General features: G+C 39.1%; 1 protein-coding gene across 1 annotated transcript; it reads left to right on the forward strand.

The window, feature by feature from the left end:
- Nucleotides 1–1,758: 1,758 nt before the first annotated feature.
- Nucleotides 1,759–23,874, forward strand: LOC147035771 (extracellular calcium-sensing receptor-like). Its single transcript, XM_085899491.1, has 5 exons — nucleotides 1,759–1,999; nucleotides 4,268–4,553; nucleotides 14,102–14,375; nucleotides 22,289–22,664; nucleotides 23,141–23,874. Exons 1-5 carry the CDS (start codon nucleotides 1,806–1,808, stop codon nucleotides 23,448–23,450), a joined length of 1,440 nt encoding a protein of 479 aa, XP_085755617.1. The 5' UTR covers nucleotides 1,759–1,805; the 3' UTR covers nucleotides 23,451–23,874.
- Nucleotides 23,875–24,194: the final 320 nt, after the last annotated feature.

Raw genomic sequence — 24,194 nt, forward strand, 5'->3', positions numbered from 1 at the left:
ATTAAATATATGTGTTTTGGCTTAGTTGGAAGAGGGAGAAATAGGAGGAAATTTTGGGTTATCTGGAATGTCGCTCATAAAGTTTTCCCTTCCCCCCATTCACTTCAATGTAAATGTTGATGTGTCCCAGAACCCCCTTTTCCCAACTACTGGTGTTGCAATAGTCTCGTATCCACTTTGATGTGAGTATTTATGCAATAACAAAAATCCTTAACCCTTCTCACTTACTGATACATGTCCACGATGTCAATGCATGAACAGAGATTACTTAATTTTATAACTTAACTTGGCCCTCAGATACATCACATGAGATAAACAATAGCAGGAAACACAATACAGGAAGATTTGCCATGCAGTCCCAGTTGCTCAGACTGTGAAAGTCACATGCCATGGAGAGGAGAGAAAGAGAAGATCGTTGCTCTGGATTCGGCTGTGCATGGCTCTGGCATTTAACATGAGCCCTCTTGGTGCAGCCTTCCATGTGCAACTCTCGGTGGTCTCCTCATACTTCCTGTATGAGGAGACCCCCACATTATTGCCTCGGCTCTGCACATAAACCTTGACATGCTCCTCTCACTCACCCTTGGCAGAGGGGCCCAGTCAATAATTGAAATAGCGTCGCTGTCCTCTGCTGCAGGACACTGGGTTAATTTGATTAATCCTATCAGTGAAATGGTGGGTAGGCAAGCTTGCCTAGTATTTATAAAACTACAGCCTTCATCTCATAGAAAATACTGCTGGGTCCACAGCTTCCACTTATTACTTTGACGATGTTGCCTCTGCATGATTAGCAAAACCATGAAAATTGTATGACACTTCTTCTGGAAGCACTTTGTTATTTTGTTTCTTTTGCTGTTATTGCACTTTCAACAGTTGCTGGAGGGATCAATCATTGCACACCTTCTTGGTAAATTGCGGTGAAACCCATGACGACCAGTTCTTTGGCGTTGGTTGGTGTGGCCTGGTGAATCGTAGCCTCGGCAACTATCCAGAATTTCTGACAATCATCCGATTACTGTGCAGTTGCGTCACATTGGACCAAATTTGTTAGTTTGGCCTAGATCTTAGAGATGTGTGAGACTACCATTGCAACTACCACTGGATTGACAAGCTGTTCAAACTTTTGGCTTCAGGAACTATACATTGGATTAATTCCAACCATGTACAGTTACCATGTTTAAACATTGAGAGTTGTGGGTGGGGGCTCCACCTGTGACAATAAATTTCTAAAAACTGGTGTTATACAAAAAGTAAAAGCCCCAAAATTTCCATAAATATGACGTGAAAATATATATCCAATAAAATTGATGACATTAAATAATGCAGTACGTGGAATTTTAAAATATTTCTTTGCCAATCGTGATTTGTTTTACAAAGTATAAAACTTTACAACTCAGAACTTATTCCTGAACAAAATCATGAACTTTTAGTCGTATTTCACTCGTTCTCTGCAGCGTACATGGTTGATATAATTTCGTGCATCGACGAGAGAGTACAAGGATGCATTACTAATGAACAAATTCAAAAACAGTTTCTCATTACTCATTGAAAGCACTAAAATATCATCCTTTACTCAATTCATATCATTAGTTTATTTATGCTTTAATTATTTTGTCTCCAAAGGAATCATAAACTCATGACTTTGAAATCGATATTGAGATTATTAACGGTTCTGATATTAAACAGTAAAATTAGTCCAAAGTGGTAAATATCCAAACACATTCCACATGTTCTTGTAACTGGCACATATAAGTGATTGCAGTTTGTGCTTCGTTTGTCGAACTGTAACGTACAGCTGATCAGTCATGCTGCTTCTGCTGTTGTGTTTTATCTTATTTCCAGCATGTGAAGGTGTTTGTGAGCCCCCGACTGGAAATAGGCTAAAAAGTGTATCAATGAGTGGGGATATTATCATTGGGGGGTTATTTCCTATCCATAGATCCATGCTGGTGGAGGAAATGTCTTTCAGAGAGATTCCTCACCCATCCATCTGTTCTGGGTAAGGTACATTCTGCCTGAGCCTTTTAGTTTAAACATTCTGTTTTCCCACTTTTGAATTGATCCATAATAACATATCAAATTGATGAAGTATTTCTGTGCATTTTGGATGATGTGAGAATGGGAATATGATTATATTGTTCTTTTTATTTGTGTTCATATCACTCCATTATTAACGTCATATTAATTTTGAACAATGTGAAGATTATGAGAAGTTACCCCCTCGACCCAATCGTTCAATCATAATATCCAATCATAAAACTGATCTACTGTCTTTCTGAAGAAAATCTGAACAAAATACTCATTTATGTTTAGTTTGGAGCAATTTTCATTTGGCACGTGCATCCACAGTAAGAAAAATCTCGGCTCATGGATAAGTTAAATGACAAAGGACAACAGATTGACAAACTGTCATTGGGCAAAAGGGGACTTCCTGAAAACTGAAATAATTATCTTACACTGCAATTAAAATACCTGAAAAAAACGCCTGCTTATCCACATTTATACTTCAACTTAATTCCGCTATCACCCTTGAGCAAGATGTAAATCAGCACATTGATGGACAAAATAATTTCAAGATTGGGTTGATCAAAGGAAAAATCTCGTCTGGCTCAGTGGTGTAAACGAGGCAGTACAATAATAATTATTACCAAAAGGTAAGGAGCTTTGCCATTTTTTTTATCTCTTTCCAACTACAATATTGTCATGAAGGTCCAAAGGCTCTCTGTGACCCTACCATATGATCTGCTGAGCAGGGACAACTTTTCAACTCCCTGTGGCAAACTTCCAAAGAGGATTTTGATCTCAGTTGAGGAGATCTCTTGTGAAATCCATGTGGTAACAATCACGACAAACAAACTAAAGGGAAAATCTCTTATTTTTCTCCTTTCCTTTCTTCTGTTAATTTTGGATGACGGTTGCAAAAACTGCTTATCGATAATTTGAAAACTGATTATTTATGTACTTATATTTTGCATTATTTTGATCTTACCCATTTGTCACTGCCATAGTTTACACACATCTTACAATTGGGCAACCTTATGAACTCCCGTTCTAAAACTTCCCATTCATTTTATGATCTTTCCTTTATTGTTTCTTAGAATAATAAACTTAGAATTTACCCCCCACTCTGATGTTAGGAGGAAAACCAAGAGGAAACCTTCCCGGGTCAGATTACGGTGGTGTGTGTGTGTGTCTGGCTGGTGCTGAGGTGTAATGCACCAGATGGCGGTCTCCTTGGGTTAACCCGAGGCAGTCCCTTCGGGTGGTCGTGGTTTATTATTTGTGTATTTTCCTTTTCTTTTACTTCATCACTCCTACAAAAGTCACTTCTGACATCTCTTTGCATTGTTTGGATCTTGCCTATTATTAATTTATTTATTATGAAAGGTAACACATAAATAACTATTATAATTATTTATAGTTATTATTCGTATTATTATTATTTTCATTTTGCAAAAGATAAACTCCAGATGTACTATTAACATTCTAAGTATATATATATATATATATATATATATATATATATATATATATATATATATATATATATATATATATATATATATATATATATATATATATATATATCATATATTTGTATGCTAAACAATTCACAAGTAGTATGTATAACATCCACTAACTAATGCCAGCAGAAGAGCCAACCAGCTTAAAATCCATACAATGGGTGACACACACATTGATGAATCTCCCTGTTTGCAAAAGTCCAACTTGGCAGTATATAGCTGGGTCGGAATTCAAACCCATGTTACACATTTCAGAAGTGAATGTACATATCTCCATGATATCCTGTCAGATGAGTAAAGGTGTTTTTCCTTTTCCACGTAGTTTTCAGCCAGTGTAGCACATTCCTCCAATCCGTGGGGAGTTCCTGCTGCCTTTGGAATGGAAATCAAGTTTTCGCTCCAAAATGATTTGAAAAGAACGTTGTTTTGACATCAAATATAACACAGTGCAGGTTTTTTTTTACATTACATGAATAGGTAATATCACGATTTTTAAGTTATTACTTGTGTGAAATGCATTTTTTGACTACGTGTAGTGCAATGAGAATTATTTGACATTTTCTAAAATAAAATAAAATGAGACTCAAAAGGTGTAATGAATAAAATATAAAAAATAAATGATTGTGAAAATGTTCAGTGAAAAAATAAAGAATGCTGAGAATTATCGAGTAATTGTTGGTTTTTGTGAAAAGTAACTTTTGCTTTATTTTTAAATTGAAAATCTGTCATTTAAAATGTTTCAGAGTGCATCCTCAAGGTTTACAATGGGCTCTGACAATGATATTTGGCATTGAAGAAATAAATAAGAATGTTTCTTTCTTTCCCAACATAACTCTGGGTTATGAGCTGTTTGATTCCTGCTTTTCAATACCGATCGTCCTCGAAAGCAGCCTGTGGTTTCTAGAAAGGAGAATCGACTCGGATGTGGGACCTCAAGGTTTTTGTTCTCCACGGGTGGTTGTTGGAGATTATGCTTCAAATATTCTGAAGTTTTTGAGCCCAGTCTTAGGAAATTTTCATCTTCCGCAGGTAATATCATGATTTTGCAACTTATTCATTGTGTAAAATGCATTTTCGACTTTATGAAGAGCAATGAAATGTATTTGACATTTTATGAAATAGAACAAAATGAATCACAAATGGTGTGAATAATAAAATACAGGATGATTTTCGTTTTTTTTCATTTGAGAACATTAAAAATTCCCATGCACTGAAATGATATCTGTTAGGAACCAAATAGTTTGCGTATGTGTAGCCTAATGTTACAGAAAGACTTGACGTGATCCTTCGAGTTATCACGTATCACGCGAATTATCACATGATACAGCAGTGACGTTTAACGCTTTTCACTCAGTCACACGATGGCACTCACTGTGGAAGAACTCGTGTTTCTCGTCGAACATTACATCAAGAATGCTTCCTTCAGGAAATGTCAACTTGCGTGTAAAATTCGCTTTGGTGATCATACGAAACCTTCAAAATCGATGATAAGGAAACCGGTGAAGCATTTCAGAGAAACAGGTTGCGTGAAAGTTAAATAAGTCAATGCACCATCCAAGTGTTGTTGCAGCAGAGAAAGTGGATGAAATGCGGGTAAGAATGGAAGCAAGCTGAATAAATCTGAAATGTTCAGCACAACGAGCTCAATGATGTGGATCATGATGCCACATCTTTCTGTAACATTACGCTTCATTTATGTAAAATATATGAGGTTCCTTCCTAACTGATATAGTTTTTTGTGTTTGATAATTATTTAGGATTTTTGAATAAAAAAAAAAATCACCCTGTTATATAATAAATTACTCGTGAGGTTGAAATATACTTTGTGAAAATGTGAACCAAAATCCATTTTCCTCAAATAAATCTCAGGTGGAGCTTGTGCATAAACACAGGCAGGAAAAAGATATAAGGACTTATTAGTCTCCTTTTTCATTAATTTGAAGAACAGAAATGGGGAAAAAAATTGCATCCGTGGCTGAAGAAAGTGATTCAGTTTGGCAGATTTAATATGAAATAGGCAAAGCCTTGAAACAACAAAATCCTTCAAGGCCCGGTCACACCTTGACGTTTTAGCCAGCGATGGCAATGTATTAAAATGTATGTAAAACGCTGGCTTACGTTGAACTTTTGATGTTTTTTTTTTTTTAAAGATTCGGACGTATTCATAGCGACTTGGTCTTATGTAGAATGCATTGGTAACGGACACAGAACGTTTCGTTGTGTTATAGATAACTTATACCAACAAATGCTGAACCTGTTGTCGGCCTACACAACCAATGCCCAACGATAGTCTAACTTAGGCATAGCGCGTTGCACGCATCGCCGACGATGTCGTGACGTAGCCTATTAAAAGGCTGATGCACAACGATTCGAATCATAACTGCCGTAGAAATGGAAGTGTCAACATCGCAGTCACACCTTGGCGATCTTGCCAGCGTATGCCGACCTAAGAAAAATGTGTCTAAAACGTTGGGGCACGTCAAATACGGTATGAGTAAGTTTGATATACGTGAGTACAACACTAAAGTACGCTATCATACGTCGTAGTAAGTAGAGTACGTCAAGAAATTTTAAACATGTTCATAATTTTACGACGTACTCGGCATATGACACAAGTTCCGCATGCGATGGGGATAAGTTTTACACACGATATGTGGACGCTTACACACGTCCATAAAGGCGACTTATAAGCTACTCATAAGTCGAAACACGTCGCGGTAATGTCTTTTTTACACGAAACTTATTTCTAACTTATGTTTGACGTGCTTTGAACCAATTCTTTACGTAGTCCCAACACACATCGACGTATGTAGACGTATTCCAATGACGTCTTCCGGTCGACAAAAAAAAAAATGAACATGTTTCTAGCTTACTTTTCTAGAACATGTTTCTAGCTTACTGCCATATAAAGGCGTGTTCCCAGCGGTTTTGGGAATTGGTATATAAAAATGCTGCTCATAAAAGGGAACCCAACAGTGTTTTCGAGTACTTTTTGAGTCGATGTCCATGTCAGCAGTAACAGTATCAGTATCAGTACCAGTATTAGTATTAGAATTAGTAGTAGTTTGTTCATGTTGGCAGTAGTAGGTGAGTGTGAGGGGAAGGGTGTGGTTTATGATGGATCGTCCTTGCGTCCGCGTGTCCACGGGTAGGAGACATCTTTTAACCATTGTTCGAACTTCTTCGCGGCTAATTTTTTATGGGGCTTTTTCAACAACGAGCTATAGCTTGTTTTTACGATTTAGGTCTATTCATAACGGGTTGGACAAATGCACAATGAACTAATAATGTGCATAGAGCGCTTTGATTACTTATAGATACGATATACCAACGAATAATTATCGTGAAGCCGGCGTTCTCAAACTATGCCCAACGATAGCCTAACTTGTCCATATCGGTGCGGCAGTTTATCTTTGCCGGTGACGTAGGGTTTGCTATTCATAGGCTGCCACTCAACGATTTAAATGGCTGCATCTCCACTATTGAAAGTAGATGCTTGCGCTCAACAATTGGATTTTTTTTACACTCAACAACTTTTAAACGGTACCAGTCAACTATTTTCATTGTTTACAATGAACGATTTAAATTGCTGTCACTCGCCTTTGTTTTTTGACGCTGGGGTTTGGAAATTTGAAGCATTTCTTCTGAACGTGTTAAAACGCTCAAACTCGACTATTTTAAATAGACGCTGCCGATGGACAATTGGAATCATAGCCAAGCTAGACATCGAAGTCTGAACATCCTCGTCATGCCGAAGTAAAGTTTGAAGAATGCTGCAAATAAGTGTCCTGGCCGTGGCCGTGGACGCTGACGCAAGGACGATCCATTATACCGACGTCTTTCAGCCTATGAGTAACTTAAAAGTAACGTCTGTCGACGTGTGGCAACGATCGCGTAACGTGCCAACAACACGTTAATCATAGGTTAGAAATAAGTTTCGGGTACGCTAAACATTACCTCGGCGTGTCTCAACTTATGATTAACTTACAAGTAGCATGTGTTGACGTCTGTCAACGATCGCAGACCGTGCATACAACTTGTGGCCAGCGTAGCTGAACGTGTGAGTCATACGCCGGCATACGTCGTGAAATTTCAAGCATGCAAAAATTTGAGGACAACCGAAAAGTACAACGTTTAAAGCCAGCATACAACGACGTATGGAAGTGTTTTCAGCATGCACTCAATGTTATCAAAACTTACCCATAACGTATTCAACGTGTGCCAGAGTTTTAGAAAAAAAATTCAAAAATCGGCATACGTTGGCTAAAACGTCAAGGTGTGACCGGGCCTTTAGAATTACCCTTTAGAAATACCCTTTCGAAATACCCTATAGAAACCTTTCGACTTTCCCTTTGGAATTACCCATTTAAATTATCCTTTGGAACAACCCTTTAGAACCAAAATGGCCGACAGTCAATTTTTGGGGAAAATCATGCAAATTCCTTCAAAAATCTTATTTTCCAGACCCACCAGTCAGAATGCTAACAAATTTGGGTTTCAACATGAGGACATGGTCCTGATGTTAAATTGCAGAGGATATGTCAATGAGTTAACGGGAAGTGTGTCAAAAGGCGGTCACACAAATTCCTTTCAAAATCTTCTCCAGACCCACCATATATGTTTACCCTTTAGAACCACCCTTTAGAACCCTTTAAAATTACCCTTTGAAACACTTTAGAATTACTCTTAGAAACTTTTAGAGACACCATTTATACCCATTCAAACCCATGACAATTACCTTTTAGAAACCTTAAGAATTACACTTTAGATTTAACCTTCAGACCCCTGTAGAACCCATTATAATTATTAGTGGGCCCATTCGTCCATTAGACAAATTTTTCATTGGTCTTCAAGGCCTTGTTGCATTCCTGCCTGCTGTACTGCTTGAGCATTAGTTTGCCTTTCATCAAGCCAAGATGTGCATGGGCTATGGCGGACATTATACGTTCCTTATTCTTCTTTCCAGAAGCCTGGTGTTGGCTTAATGGTGATAGTGGAGCAGCATAGCAAACCTGTTGTGCATTTTGTGATACAAGCACCAAATTTGGCACAAATGTACATTAATATGTTGCGAACATTTTCAGATATTGGGCCAGTTGAAATTCTCTCTGTATGTCCGCCATATTGGATTTCAAAATGGCCGCCACTTGAAATCTACATTTGCTATTATCTCTGGACGTAATGCAGCTATTGACTTGATTCTGGTATCTAAATGTATGTTTTTGGGGGAAAGGAATCCAACGGTACCATTTTCAACTTAATATTATCTATCACAGTCTGTTATATAATTTTATTTGGAAATTATCTCGGCAAATATTGGATTCAACACAATACTTTGAAAAGAATGTCTCAGTTCTGTAAATGTCTTAGGTATAATACTGACATGCTACATGGTCTAGTATTTGAGGCTCGGTGTACTGGTATCTGAGGCTAGGTATATACCGGTACTGAAGATATGTGTACATAAACAGTGTCATGTTAACAAGTTCAGTATTGCCACAAGTACATGTATGTTGTTGACTCATCGTCATGTGCAGTCCCCTTCACACACACAGAGGGCTGTGCACTGAAGGGCAGCCTTTTTGCACTTGCAGCGCCTCACACACACTTTCTTGCACTTGAAAGAAACCAGCTCAATGCAACTGTGAGCTGCCTCAGTTAGCCTGGTCCAGAAAGGTGTGTACTGTCCTTCTCCTGTCCTTGACCAACCCCAGTTGGTTGGTGGAGGGAGCTCTGGTGCTGGCAGCAGTATCTGACCCCACACATGTCCACCTTGATACACTGCCCTCTTGACATGTTCCTCCAGAGCTGCCTTCGTTGAAGTGATGAGCTGCACATTGTTCTTCCTTGCGAAGAGTTTCCTCCCGGCCTTGTCAATGTCTGTGCATTTGCTGGTTCGATCATACAACAGGATCACGAACCTCTCAATGATGCGCATTGCATCGTCTGGTATGTCATGAGGTGCAGAGGACAGCAGCAGCAGCGCCTCAGTGAGTTCTGGCAGTACCATTCAGACTGCCCACGCAGTCTTCTTGCCATGTCTATGAAAACCAGACACAGTGTCGCATCCAGTTAGAGCGTGGAACATTGGCAGTGCACGAGCCTTCTCTCGTCCCAATCCAGCTGCTATTTCGTGTGCTGCTAGGTATCGGAAACTCTGGCCTGTTCCGAATGCCAGCCACAGTTTGTGTTCTGGTTGCAACTCCTGTGCCAGGGACACTGCCAGCACCACAACATCGGTGTCTACAGTCAGGATGAGTATTGCATGGTGTCCATGCTGGACTGCGTGAGATGCATGCAGCAACATCCGACTGTCAGCTTCTTCATGGTTACATGGGGCGAGTGAGGAAAGATCTGGCAGTAGTGGCTTGCTGAGCACTGCCTCTCCATCAGTAATGACGAGTTGCTTGTCCTCCTGGTCAAACCATTCCATGAGAGCTGCTGAGAGGAACCTGAACAGCTCGGTCTTGTTGCTGTCCACTCGTAGGAAGTTCTGGCAGTTTCCCGGTATGGCTGCGGCAGCCACCACACGTCTCCGCACACCTTTTCCCCGCTTTGCACGTGTACTACCTTTCAGTGAATCAGCAAGGTAAGTATCCCAGACTAGATCCTCGTGTGACACTGTTTGCAGCTTTGTGGACATATATGGGATGAAGATGTGTTGTGCATACTCTTCAAAGGTCTTTGATGCAGCCGGCTTCAGCATCTGGACGATGGCTGCTCCATCAAGCACAATACAGGTCGTGACAGGAGTCTCTGTCTTTGCGTCAGAGACTTCTTCCAAGCATGAGATGAGATCACTCTTGGTACCAGTGCAGAGGCTTCCACCATCAGACAATGCAGGAGGACATGCCTGATTCTCGTGACAAACGAACTCCTCAAGGTTTCCATCCCTCGTCTGGCAGCCAATGTACAGGCGTGCGAAGAGTTCACGGTCATTCTTGATGGAGGCTAGCTGTTGCTGACCTATGCTCTGGCTTCTTGGAGTGGAGGAGCTGAACACCTTCAGGTTGTTATGAGGAATGGGTGCGTCCACTGCCGTTGTTCTGTCCAACAGACACTCTGGTGAAAGCCATGAACTGCTCTTGGCCAATCGTTTTGGCATTCATCATGGTCTCCACAGAAGCAGGATCTGCGATCTCCTTTGTGTCCAGTTTGACTACATCCTGACTGTCCTCCTCGAATGGGTTGCCCATCTCCTCTATGACACCGATGAGAGAGAGCGAACATCTTTCACAAATGAGGCCTATACACTTGGCGTCTGATCATGATGACGTGTGTCTGCTGTTTGCTGTCTCCAGTGTTGGTTCCCATCCTGGAATTATTCGATCACCCTGGCAACTTCTGGTCCCGCAATCATCCAGCGACGTAGGTCACTAGGGTTGTCAGTGAGCCCAACAGCTCCACCGTCTCCTTTGATGCAGGCATTATTCTGCTCATGTGCCTGGTCAATCGGGATTGAAGAAAACACCCTCTGTGTTTTCTGAACGGTGAAGTGGCTTTCCCTGAATTTCCTGGCTACATCTGGGTGTTTGATGGTGAGTTCGGCCATGTCTTCAGGTGCACTGGTATCCACCGAGCATAGTGGGTGTGATCCAGTGCATGGAACCAGGGGACCAGCTCTGTCAGAGCATCGATGTACATCATTAACGATCCCTGCCTGAGAGAACGCACATGCACTAGAACCAACAGTTCTAGTTCAAGCACGGTTGCCCAGTAATGAAACTGGGGGATGTCTTCTCCTCTCTGGCAACACCAGTCTTCAAACTCCAGAAGGTCCTCTGCATCCCTGGTTTCTCCCAGACAGTCGTGGTTGTAGGCACGGTGTTGCAGGATGTGCAGTGCTGCTGCTGTCACTTGATGTGCTCTTCTTGTGCGCAAGGCATGGGATGCTCGCAGGAATGAGTCTGCTGTCCCTGCTGTCGCAATCTTGGCTTGCACAAGTGCTTGCACCCAACCACTCCCTTTCAGCCAGTCCCCCAGTGTCCTCATTGCCGCCATCTCTATGTGGAGGCCACCAAACATTACCACTATCTGGTCTTCACCATAGCTCTCTGGCTACTTCCACTGTATCTGCTTGGCCAAAGCAAACAGTGGCTGATCAACGGTGACCACTGGTGTCTGTCCAGGATTCAGGTGTTCCACAGCATTCTTCACGACGTCCATTGAGTGCCGGATCCTGGCCACTGTGTGGGATCATGTGTGAGTGCCAGATCACTGTGTGAGTGCCGGATCATGGCAACTACCATTGGATTCCTTGCCCCCAAAAACATACATTTAGATACCAGAATCAAGTCAATAGCTGCATTACGTCCAGAGATAATAGCAAATGTAGATTTCAAGTGGCGGCCATTTTGAAATCCAATATGGCGAACATAAAGAGAGAGTTTCAAGTTGCCCAATATCTGAAAATGTTCGCAACATATTAATGTACATTTGTGCCAAATTTGGTGCTTGTATCACAAAATGCACAATTCTTTTGAATATTTGGGCTAAGCCGCCCCACTATGAGGGTGGCTGGCTTGGTATCCCAGGGTCCTGAGTTTGAGCCTTGATGGTTGCTGAATTAACACCAGGTGGGGTTGACAGCCTGTCATCCTCCTGATGTTGGCTAAATGAGTAACAGTGTACTGGTAGAGGGGCACAGCAGTGCTCCAATAAATAGTCAGTGGTAACCTGTTCAAGATTGTGTCAAATAGCCAAGGAAAAACTTCTTTGGTTTCAAGAGTATGGGTCCAATAAGAAGAATTATTATTGCCAAATGATACCACAATTATTGCTGTTGTTCTTATTATTTATATTAATTAATATTTGGTTTGTTACAATGTTATCATTAGTTTTGTGATTTATTTTGTAAATAGAATGCCATGCCACAGAAAGACGAATTAGCTGCCCAATAGACCTTAACATGGCGTGCGTTTAAAACATAGGAATCCTTCCGCTTTCTTTGTAGTTAATTAGCCTCATTAAGTCAGATCATGACGATCATTTTAGTGCATTTACATTCAACATCAGAATGCTCCAGAACTCCACAAAAATATGACACACACAGAGTCTTAGGGGTCTTTTGAGTCATCTGGGTCTTCTGGATCCTCAGGGTTGTCATGAACGAATCACTCAGAATGTTGGAACGTGGGAACACAATTAACTACAGGACGTATGGCAAGTGGCTTAAGCACTCAAGCAAACACTTCAATTAAATGCTTGATCAGGAACGGCTGGCCAGGCTGTGGCTGCATAGCATGTAGGATCCCTTTAACTTTAAAGCCAGTCTTCAATGTACCTGCAGCAGTTAAAATAATTAAATGAATTCGTTGAAATCATGACATTATCCACAAAAGAGTTGCTGTTTAATGTAGAACAACCCTGGAGACATTGCAAAGTTTAATCGTCCGTGAAATAAACATTGCAGATATCTGCCACATTGCCTGCTGTCGCTACATGCTTCACATGGTACATTGGTTCGCGGTCCATGCAAATGTTATTATAATAACCTCATTTTAAAACGTCAATTTTTCACCAGATTGGTTTTGATTCCCTGTCGAGCACCTGATGAAACCACCCAAAATATAGATACAGATCTGGCAGATGCAATGGATAAGCATTCCCTCTGGGTGACAGGGAGTGATGTCAAGCAGTGAATGCATGAAATCATATAGCTCAATAAAACTGGTTAAATTTGGCAGATTAAATAAAAGATTCCAAAATCTTTTCTTCACTCAATATAATTCTCCAAACATCAGGAAAAGATAAGTTTAATGCCTTGGAAATTTCAGATTTTCTTGTGCATTTTTGGAGGTGGAGGGTCCAGAGTCGAGATTGCTTAAAGTAAAGAGGTTTCTAAGCTGAGTTAAAAGTCGAGTTATTTCGTTTAAATTATCAGATTTCACTCCGGATTTCAACACTTGTTTAGTCTATATGATATTCGATCCGCGCTGACGAAATAATATTTTTATGATATACTTTAATTCCACTGTGAAAGTAGATCATGTAAAATTGCATCATATAATCAAAATGCTTCAAATCGCTCCAAACTCCTAATTTGAAAACTGTCGCACTTACAAAAGTGATGTATACAGCGATTTGTAGCTTTGATGAAAAGGCATTCGATAATATGATTGTGGAAAGTGAAAAAAAAAACTTTATCGTTAAGAAATAATTCTGGCCTATTCCAAGTCAAGGCATGCATGGCTAAGGTTAAAAACATTATGGCTTCAGACCCCAGCGAGGTTACCCAGGAGACGCCTTAAGATTCCAAAGAGTGAGGTGGTTGAGGATGCGCCTTATAAATGGTATAATTAAATAAGGCCAAACACCAGTTTTTTACTCATGCACTTCAATGCAGTTCCCTTAGTATGTATGCAAAGCTTCAGGCTGTTCGGGTTTATCGTTTTGGAGTTATGGTGGGCACACACACGCACACACACACACACACACACACACACACACACACACACACACACACACACACACACACACACACACACACACACACACGCCCATTTATTAGTATAGATAGGATATATGTCAGCTAGTTAAGTTTAATCAGAACATATTTAATCATGTTGTCTTTACAGATCAGTAATGCTGCAACCTGTAAATGCTTTCGAGATAAAACGCAATTTCCATACTTCCTTCACACTCACCCAAGTGATGTGTTTTTTGTAACTGCCATGGTGAACTTAGTTCGACACTTCAGATGGTCCTATGTGGGAGCACTTGTGGTGGATGATGAGTCTGGCAGAAATGCCTTGACTCAATTTGTGAGTGAAGCAGAACATCATGGGATATGCATTGCTTTTCAGGAGCATTGGCAGGAGCAATATGGACTTGAAAACCTCCAAAAGATTGGTGAGACAATGAAACAAACTCCCATGAAAAATAACAAAATAATTTTGAACAAAACAAATTCTGAGCTGAAATTTAGAAGTTGATTGAACACCTTTTTATTTTCAAGCAATGTTTCACTCACCCTGCCCCCCCTCCCACTCCCACCCCCAAATATAGAATTTTCATCTTCATATCTCTCTCTCTCTCTCTCTCTCTCTCTCTCTCTCTCTCTCTCTCTCTCTCTCTCTCTCTCTCTCTCTCTCTCTCTCTCTCTCTCTTGTTCATTCTTCCCACTTCCTTGTGGTCATGTATAATTTTTGAGCTCATCTAGAATTTAAATTCCAGATAAAATATTGTCATCGTGCACTGTCCATCTGTCCTTCCATCCATCCATCTGTCAACTTTTATGACTTGTCCAGCTAAACCACTGAGCTGATCCGGCAAAACCGCTGAGCTGATCTGGCTGAAATTTGGCAGAAACGTTCCTCTCCTGACTGCTAAAAGGGATTGGAAAGCTCGTTCTGGTCACGTGACTTTAAGGAGGTCAAAATGGCTGACTTATTAAATTTCTTCAAAAATCTTCTCCAGAACCACCAGTCAGAATTCTACCAAATATGGGTTACAACATTAGGACAGGTTCCTGATGTTAAATAGCACAAGATATGCCGATGACTTAACTGGAAGTGTGTCAAAATGGCAGTCATGCAAATTCCTTCCAAAATCTTCTCCAGACCCACCATTCAGGATGCTACCAAAGTTGGGTAACAACAATAAGCCAGGGTATGGATGTTAAATTACAGAAGTCGTGTCAAACACGTGACCAGAAGTGTGTCAAACTGACCGACATTGGCAATTTTAGAGAAAATCATGTAAATTCCTTCAAAAATGTTCTTTGCCCGACCCACCAGTCATAATGCTGCAAACTTTGGGTTACAACATTAGGGCAGGGTCCTGATATTAAAATTTTGGGGCCATGGTGAAAATATGAACAGAACTGTCAAAACGATGGTCGTGTAAATTCCTTCAAAAATCTTCTTCTGCAGACACACCAGTCAGAATGCTACAGAATTTTGGTTACAACATTAGGCCAGGGTAGTGATGTGAAATTGCCGTTGTCATGCTTATCACTCGACCAGAAGAGTGTCAAAATAGCTGACTTCTTCAACTTTTGAGAAAAATCACATTAATTCCCTTAAAATCTATTCTTCTCTGGAACCACCAGTCAGAATGTTACCAAATCTGGGGTGCAACATTAGGACAGGGTTATGATATTAAATTACCAGAGATCATGCCGATCACTTGACCAGAAATGTGTCAAAAAGGCAGACTTAGTAAATTTTTGGGAAAATCACGTAAATGCCCTCAAAAATGTGCCTCTCCTGACCGACCAGTCAGAATGCTACCAAATTTGGGTTACAACATTAGGTCAGGGCCCAGATAAGCTACACGTCCAGTGGTTTTATTTTCCAACCTTTCATTGTTTCAACCTCCCCTGTTCCCTCTACCATTCTCTCCTATATGTGATTGTGGTCAGCGTGTTTCTTCACATGAGCGATATTCACTTATTTTCTCTTGATTCATCTGCTTACTGTTTTTCCTGCAGTTTATTCAAATATTCTCTACACATGCTCACTCTGATGTCTCCTTCTCCTTTCGTGAATTGAATGTAGGAACATTCATAAATATCAATTGTGGAAATACAATGTGGCCTTCCTGAAAGCATTAAATTACCCTACTTTTAACCCCCAAACTTTGTGTGGCTGCATTGGCAATTTAAGGATCCTGAGATGGAAACCACATTGCTCTAAATGTTGATGCATATTGCTGTTTTTACCAAACAATCGCACCCACCCTCTCCCCTCTCATATTTTATCACTGTCCAAATACTCACTGATACTGCTCACATTGATACTGTGACTCTTGTCCCCACCACTGCAATAGTCGACCAATTGGGCTGCTCCCACAACCCTACACATCACACCACTACATCTTCGCACAATTCCTTCACACACACACACATACACACAAAACACATACACACACACACACACACACACACCAGCACTTTCCATCAAGACCACGAATATCAGAGACATGTTTTTTTGACAGATCCATTTCTCATTCCGGCAGCAGTGTTGCATAATACAAGAGAATCTCACTTTTCCATAGTCCATGCCCAATCCTATGCCTGATGTTGGCTTAATGGTTAAAGTGGTGTGCTTGGGATTTTAGGATCCTGAGTTCAAATCACACTCAGCTGTTGAATTAATACCAGGTGGGGTTGACTCTGCATGTCATCCTTCTGAGGTTGGCAAAATGAGTGCCATCTTGCAGAGGTATCCTGTGTCGGAGTGGCGACCTGTCCAGGATTGTGTCCAATAGCTAAGGAGACTGCTTACGCAGCACCAATGCTCTGCACAGAGTATGATTTCGATGGATGGATGGAACTTTCAGCCCAATTTCCTGGGCCCTATATCTCTTTTCAACTATCAATGTGATTTGTGGTGTTACATTGCTAGGTTGTTGCATAATGTCACGCTGCTCTTGTGTAGTTCTTACTTCCAATCCTACTCCCTCTTTTCCAATCCAGATATCAGCTGTTTCTATGTTCAACTTCTTTCCTAGTGCATTTTGTTCCTGATTCTCATATTTTCCATTCTCAAAATTGCAGTTACCCCACTTTGGAAGTGTGTTCCTAATCTTACCTGACTGATTATAAATAATTGTACCCGTAATAAAGAATACTGTCGGACCCCGACATTTGCAGGGGATACATTCCTGAAAAATGCCGTGAATGTCGAATCCACGAAAGTCAGGGCATTATTTCAATGGAAAGAAGGGGGATAGGTTCCTGGCAGTTAGTGATTCATAAGGGAAAAATCAAAAGTCCTGTGAAAACCTGTGAATACTCCCGCAAAAAAAACCACAAATACGCAAAGCAGAGGGCCAAAATGTTTAAGCAGGTCCGAGAAACCACAAATACTCCCTCAAAAAAACTACAAATATGCAGAAAAAAGCCCCACAAATATGCAAAGAACAGGGCTGCAAATGTAGAACCAGATCACATTTTATCAACTGCAAATACTTGGGATCCCAAAATGTCAGGGTCTGAAAGTAATTGACAATTAAAACAGATTTCAAAACTCGAACTTTCTCAACTGTCTGATCCTTGACCCAGAGTTCAGCTTCCACTCAGGCCATTCCACCTCGTACATGTTGCTCCTTCTCTCTGAGCATAGGATTGATTTCTTCAATTACAAAAAAAAAGGTCAGGGATAATCTCTCTTCTCATCTCAGATGCATTTGAATATCTTTTACATCCTGTCTATAGAAACTGGGGCTTCTCTACATATTCCTAAACATGAGAATGGCATCCATTCTCACATACATGGCATTCTTCAATGGCGATTATTATATATATATATATATATATATATATATATATATATATATATATATATATATATATATATATATATATATATATATATATATATATATATATATATATATATATATATATATATATATATATATATATATATATATATATATATATATATATATATATATATATATATATATATATATATATATATATATATATATTTTTTTTTTTACCTTTGTTGCTCATGATAAATCTTTTTTGTGTGCAGTTGTCAGTTATTACAAAAGCTATAGAAAGTTTTTCCAGTTGAGAAAGCAAGTTTTAGAAATCCACATTGGATTAAATTACGATGTTTGTGGATACCTTTGGCCATCCAATTTCATTGCATTTCTGAAAGTCAGACCTCATAAAGATGACCTGGTTGTGATCAAATAAAAACTGGAAATTCAAAGAAAGTAGTTGGCTTCATTCAATGGGAAAGACCCAAGAAAGGGTGAGGTTGCAGGAACATTCTCGGGCAAGTGAGAGATTTTCCTTTATTTCCTCCCCATAAACAGTCAACTCATTGCGAAATTAACATAAACAGAAGCCTAGCAGAGGTCGAGGCCTTGTCTTCCTTTTCATTACACGACGAGTCTGACTGACAGCCTGTGGATTATATTCTGCAAAATGATACGGTTGTGAAATTCATAGGTTAGTGGACAACAGCTCAAAAAGAGCGAATTTACTCACAATCTGTGATTTCAAACAACGTTCATTTGATATTTGAACCTCTCAAACTATTTTCCATTTTGTATATTAAAACCACCTTTTTCAAAAGGGGACGATTGGCTAGGAAATGAAATGCACATCCAGCCGATCAAACATGAAAGTAAGGCGGTGAGTCATTTGACATCAGATTGCAGTGGCATGAGAAAGACGTGAGAAATTGTCTGCATTGCATGCTTGAGGTGTGTAATGTCGATGTGAAATTGAAAACATGAACGAAAGATGACATTATATTAAACTGGTGGCGTTAAGTTTTTGATATTTTGTAATTTGTATAACAAGTTATTATTTCAATAAAGCAAGTTTCCACGTATGCTCCCTTTACTTTCTACAGTTAGAATTCCAATCTACACTCTGTTGTTTGCGAGTGAGTGAAAATTCCATTGACATGTGAATGTCTCGCATCATGGCACACCAAAAGAATAAACTTTCACCTTCACGAGGTCCAATTAAAAATGGAGACAATAGCGCCTGCCCCATGAATTGGCCATGATAAATTACTGAGCCGCCTGTGTGAGGTCCAAATTATCTGTTGTTATCCTTGCTGGACGAGAGGGTATTGCATTTGGTCCGTTTGTTTGTTTGTCTGTGTTTGTTTGTGACTTGCAAAATAGATGATTTTTCAAGTATATTGGTCAGTTGATTTTGTTATTCTGTCTGTCTGTCTGTCTGTTTATCGCCTAGGAGTCGCAATTTTAAACCGATCTTTACCGTTGGTAGAGTTCGCCATAAGGAAGAAGCCTATTGTTTTTGAGGTCAAAAGGTCAAAAGGTCAACATCGGCCAAAGGTCGCCAACTTAAGTGAGATTTCTAAAATCCTGAATTTTCATCCGATTAACTTGAAATTTGAAGATTATCTACATTTCAGGTCAATGAATTCAACCAGCCAATTATTTTTGAGCTCAATGTCGACCATAAGGTAAACATGCGCCAAAGGTCACAAACTTAAGTAAGAGTTCTAAAATCCTCAATGTTCATCCCATTGACTTGAAATTTGAAGAGGATTTTCCTATCAGCTCAATGAATTCAACCACAAATTATTTTTGATGTCAACATTGGCCAAAAGGTCAACATAGGCCGAATTTCTAAAATTGCCAATTTTCATCCGATTAACTTGAAATCTGAAGAGGAGTTGCATATTTGGTGATTGAATTCAACCCCCAATTATTTTTGAGGTCAAATTTGATTTATGGATTTTGCAACGTCTACCTGTTTGTTTGTTTTTTTTTTCACAGAACTCGCCTGTTTTACTCTGCAACTGATTGTCAGATTGAGACAAAATGTTCACCATAGGTGTGACGACATGTAGAATGTTTCAATGATAATAATGACATCATAGGTCACGTGGTGTGGCAGCCACGTTGGAAAAACTTTGGACCGCTGTATCTCTGAAACCGCACCAAGGAAAAAAATTAAACTTGGAAGACGGCAAATACTCCTCATGGGGAATAAGTGTCATTTTTTAATGACATCATAGGTGCCTTCGTTATAATATCATAATTGCATATGTAGAATGCTCCATCTGATCAGTATGAACATTTTTGAGGGTCATCTAGGGATAAAATGGTACAAATAAAAAAAATTGATGATGTCATCAGTCATGTGATTTGGCAGCCATATTGTTAAAAAAAAAACCTTCAAAAATCTTCTTCTCTGAAGTGGTTGAACAGATTGAGGCAAAACTTTACAAATATGACCACCTATCCATGAGGAACAAAATTATCACACATAATATGACATCATAGGTCACATAGTTTAGCAGCCATATTGGATTTACCCTCAAACCTATAAAAAAAATCTTGTTCTCCAGAACAGCTGGATAGATCGAGCAGAAACTTCACACAATTGTTCCCCAATATGTTTTTTGACGAACAATTGATAGGTCTCATGTTGTTGCAGCCATATTGGATTGAAGAAAAATATTAAATAATGTTTTCTCTTGAACCGTTTCATCAATCGAAGTGAAATGTCACAATTATGATCTAGTAGTGATGGGAATACCTGTTCTAAATTGTAACTTGATCGGACACATGGTCTGACAGCCAGGATTTTATTTTTTTTTTGATCTGGGTTATTTTTTATTTTTATTTGGAATAAGGCTCACTTGGCTGTTCATGGAAGGGTTTTAGGGTAGAGGAGTAGCAGCTGAAATGTGAATCCTATCCAGGTTCCTCCTGATATCTTCATATTTGCTTTTTGCTTGCTTGGGTTCCTTCTGATGACTTCAATGCAGGACTGTACCTATTTGGTCTTCCATTTGATTTGAATTGAATATATTTTAATCCCATTCTGAATTCAATTGAATAATCATAAAAAAAGTCATAGGTCAGGTGTCCAATCAATGTGGGATTGCATCAAAGCAGGACTTCTTCGTACCCGGTCATCACTGCCGTCAGTTATAAAGTGGCAGTTCTAGTTATGTCTCATTAATTATATAACACACAAATACACAAACACCACACAAATTTCAACACACAAAACTACGTCAGCACCACACAAAACAAGTCCCGGCGAGGGTCTGCATTCTCTGATTGCTCTTTTTCTTATTTTTCCTTGTGGATGGTCATGAGCATTAAAATGTCGAGGCACATCTGAGTTGTGGTACATTTCATATAGTTCCTCAATCTTCCATGATAAAAAAAATGTTCTTTCAGCTCTGGAAGTTGAGAATAATCTAATCAGTTACAGCTTCAGGATGATGTTCCCCTTGCTATAAAGACTCTTGCATACTTGAGACTCATTCATTCCATTGCAAAGATTCTGCAATGTTTCAGTTGGACCTTTCAATGGGACTCAAACATGGCATTCAGTTTACAGAATCAAATATACTGGATTATAATAATATCAAAAATTATAAAGCTGGATCTCGTCACTGTTCCAAGAACACACAACAAAACAATATAGACGTTACCAGCCAATTGTCGTTACTCATTTTGAGAACCACATCACCAGTACGATATTGTTGTTTGTTGATGAAAACGAAATTCACTCTGAAGCAGCAGTAAAACGATTTGCAGAAAAAAATATCCATGATAGAATACTCATTTCGATAATCAATCAGATTTGTACCTCAGTTGATACTTTTGGGTTTACCTTGGGCATAATGTGAGAAAGTGAATCACAGTGCAAAATTTAATAAATAAATAAAAACACAATGGGCACTTCTTTGGAGCCAGCCAAGAGAACACATGAGTTGTTGATTAGTAGAGGAGAGTGATGGGTGATTGAGTCCTCCTTAATGATGTGATAAATTGACAAAATTGACATGAACCTGCACAAAAAAGAAAAACAAACTCCTAATTTATGCACAAATTAGCATCAGGTCTGACCAGCTGGTTATTGATAGACTTGGGTCAAACACGTACTCTGGCCAACCCATCAAGAAAGGTGGTAATAATTGGACCCGTTAAATAAATAGTAGTGGTAGCCATTGAGCCTATTCAAAAACTAATTCGTGATTTCCGTCTTTTAAACGTAATTTTACTCAAGTCAATATTCAGTGATCATTGAAAACTTAACGGTTCCTTAGAAAAATATTCATTGAAAAAAAAACAGAAAAAAAATGTATATTGAATGCTGACATCATACTCTGGGTTTTTGTGAATTTTTGAGTCAAAAAGGTAACATTAGATTGCCACAAATATTATTGTCAGTCTCAAATTCCAATCGATTTTTGTGCCTCAAATCACAGTTACTCATAATGATTTAACTTTTTCCCTTTTCCCAACAACATAATTGACATCCGATTGTTATCTGCATCACAACAACATCTATGCAGGTGCAGTTCTTTCAAAGACGAAGGTACAACTTGTGTTTATAGTTTTCCACAGTAAAAACTTTTTTCCGTTGGCCGATTTACTTTTAACTGAGAACAACACAGGGGTTACTTTACTCATTGGGCGTGGTTCGCCAGCAATGAATGTTCCACAATATGCCCCAATTTTTGATGGTGCAATTGGCTTTGAGCAACGGAGAGGATTTATACCAGGCCTGTATGAGTATTTAATTTCCTTTAAACCAGAAGCACCTGCCGACCCACTACCTGAAGTTGTTTCAAAAAGTCAAGTACTATCAACTGGTTTGATGAATGCCTTATGGAAGGAGAAAGACAATCAACATGACAATCTTTCATTCAGTTTGAACATGGATACCATGTAAGTGAAGAGCATGTTGAATGAAAGAAACACAAGCAACCTTAATGCTGTAAGACTGATCATTGACAGGTTGGAGTCTCGTATTTTATGTTGGAGTAGACATCGGATAGGATTGGCGCAGTTGCCTTTTTCTGCTCTTCATTTTTTAATAATAAAAAAAAAATTAAAAAGTACAAAATCTTGTAATTATGTGACACGTATATGATTCATTGATAATCCAACACAAAGCTTCAAAATACGATCTGGAGTGAAATTGTCTTTCATTTTGTTTCAAAACGGATTTCTCAGAAAGGAGATCCTATTCCTTAAGGTGTCAACTTTTGATTTCAACAAATGTCAGTTTTTATTATTTTTCTGAAACGCATTGCCTCCAAACACGTGATTTAAAAGGAAGTCGGTTTCAGAAATGTGATTCCGTGAGCCAATCAGTGAAATTCAAAGTTCATTAATTTACACCAAAAAACTGAATTTTGCAGGACGATGCAGAACAAGAAAGATCCAATCAGGGATGGGTCATTGGATGTGTTCTTCATGGAATTTTGGGAAGCAACATTTAATTGCCAATGGAATTATAATTGTTCAGCTTTGAACCATTTGGAAAATGCTGAAACACCGTTGACAGATGTGGCTGAACTCGACTATGCCTACAACTCCTACATGGCGGTTTATGCCATTGCATATGCATTGAAAGACCTGTACGCATGTGCTCCAGGCCATGGTCCATTTATCAATGGAAGCTGTGCCAGTGTAAATAATTTTTCATCATGGCAGGTAGATAATTTGTAGCTTCATCATGGCAGGTATATCCATTGTAAATAATTGCAGCTTAATCATGGCATAACACCGTGAAAATTGTACAGTGGGTTGTTTTTTTCCCTCATGGCCTTAACTTGTCCACGAAGACAGATTATCTTCTTCGGTCAGTGTCCTTTGTTGCTGTGATTACAGGCTTGAATTAGATGCAGAAGTATTTGCCAAAAATGAAGAAAACGTTATTTGTCTGCCAGGATGTTTTAGAAATAATCACAAGGGTTTGTATTTTTTTTTAAGGTGCAAATTTCAAACACAGACAACTAGGGAGTTCAGAGAACACCTTACCCTGCACAGTATTTTGGTATATATTGCCATTGATGCAGTGTCAATTATTTACATCACCTTATTTAACATGTCCAAGTACATACTGCATATCTGGCGATTTTTCGAAGCAGCAAGAAGGCGATTTGTGTTCTACTGTGTCCAAGTATCTAATTCAATTGAAATAAGAAAAAAAAGATTTTAAAGATGTTATTAAAAAATATATATATATATATATATATATATATATATATATATATATATATATATATATATATATATATATATATATATATATATATATATTCCGGAAGTTTTCCGTCTTTTACACCACCTTGTTGAACACATTACAAGAGTTATTCACGCCTGTTGTTTGTGTCTCGATGATGTCCTTAAAAACAGCACATTTCCAGTTTGGACCTCTGTCCAATGAACTCCCTCATCCTTGATCATGTC

The sequence above is a fragment of the Eptatretus burgeri genome, chromosome 1 (assembly GCF_056783735.1).
Source record: "Eptatretus burgeri isolate ZD-2024b chromosome 1, Ebu_testis_v1, whole genome shotgun sequence".
Classification (NCBI taxonomy): domain Eukaryota; kingdom Metazoa; phylum Chordata; class Myxini; order Myxiniformes; family Myxinidae; genus Eptatretus; species Eptatretus burgeri.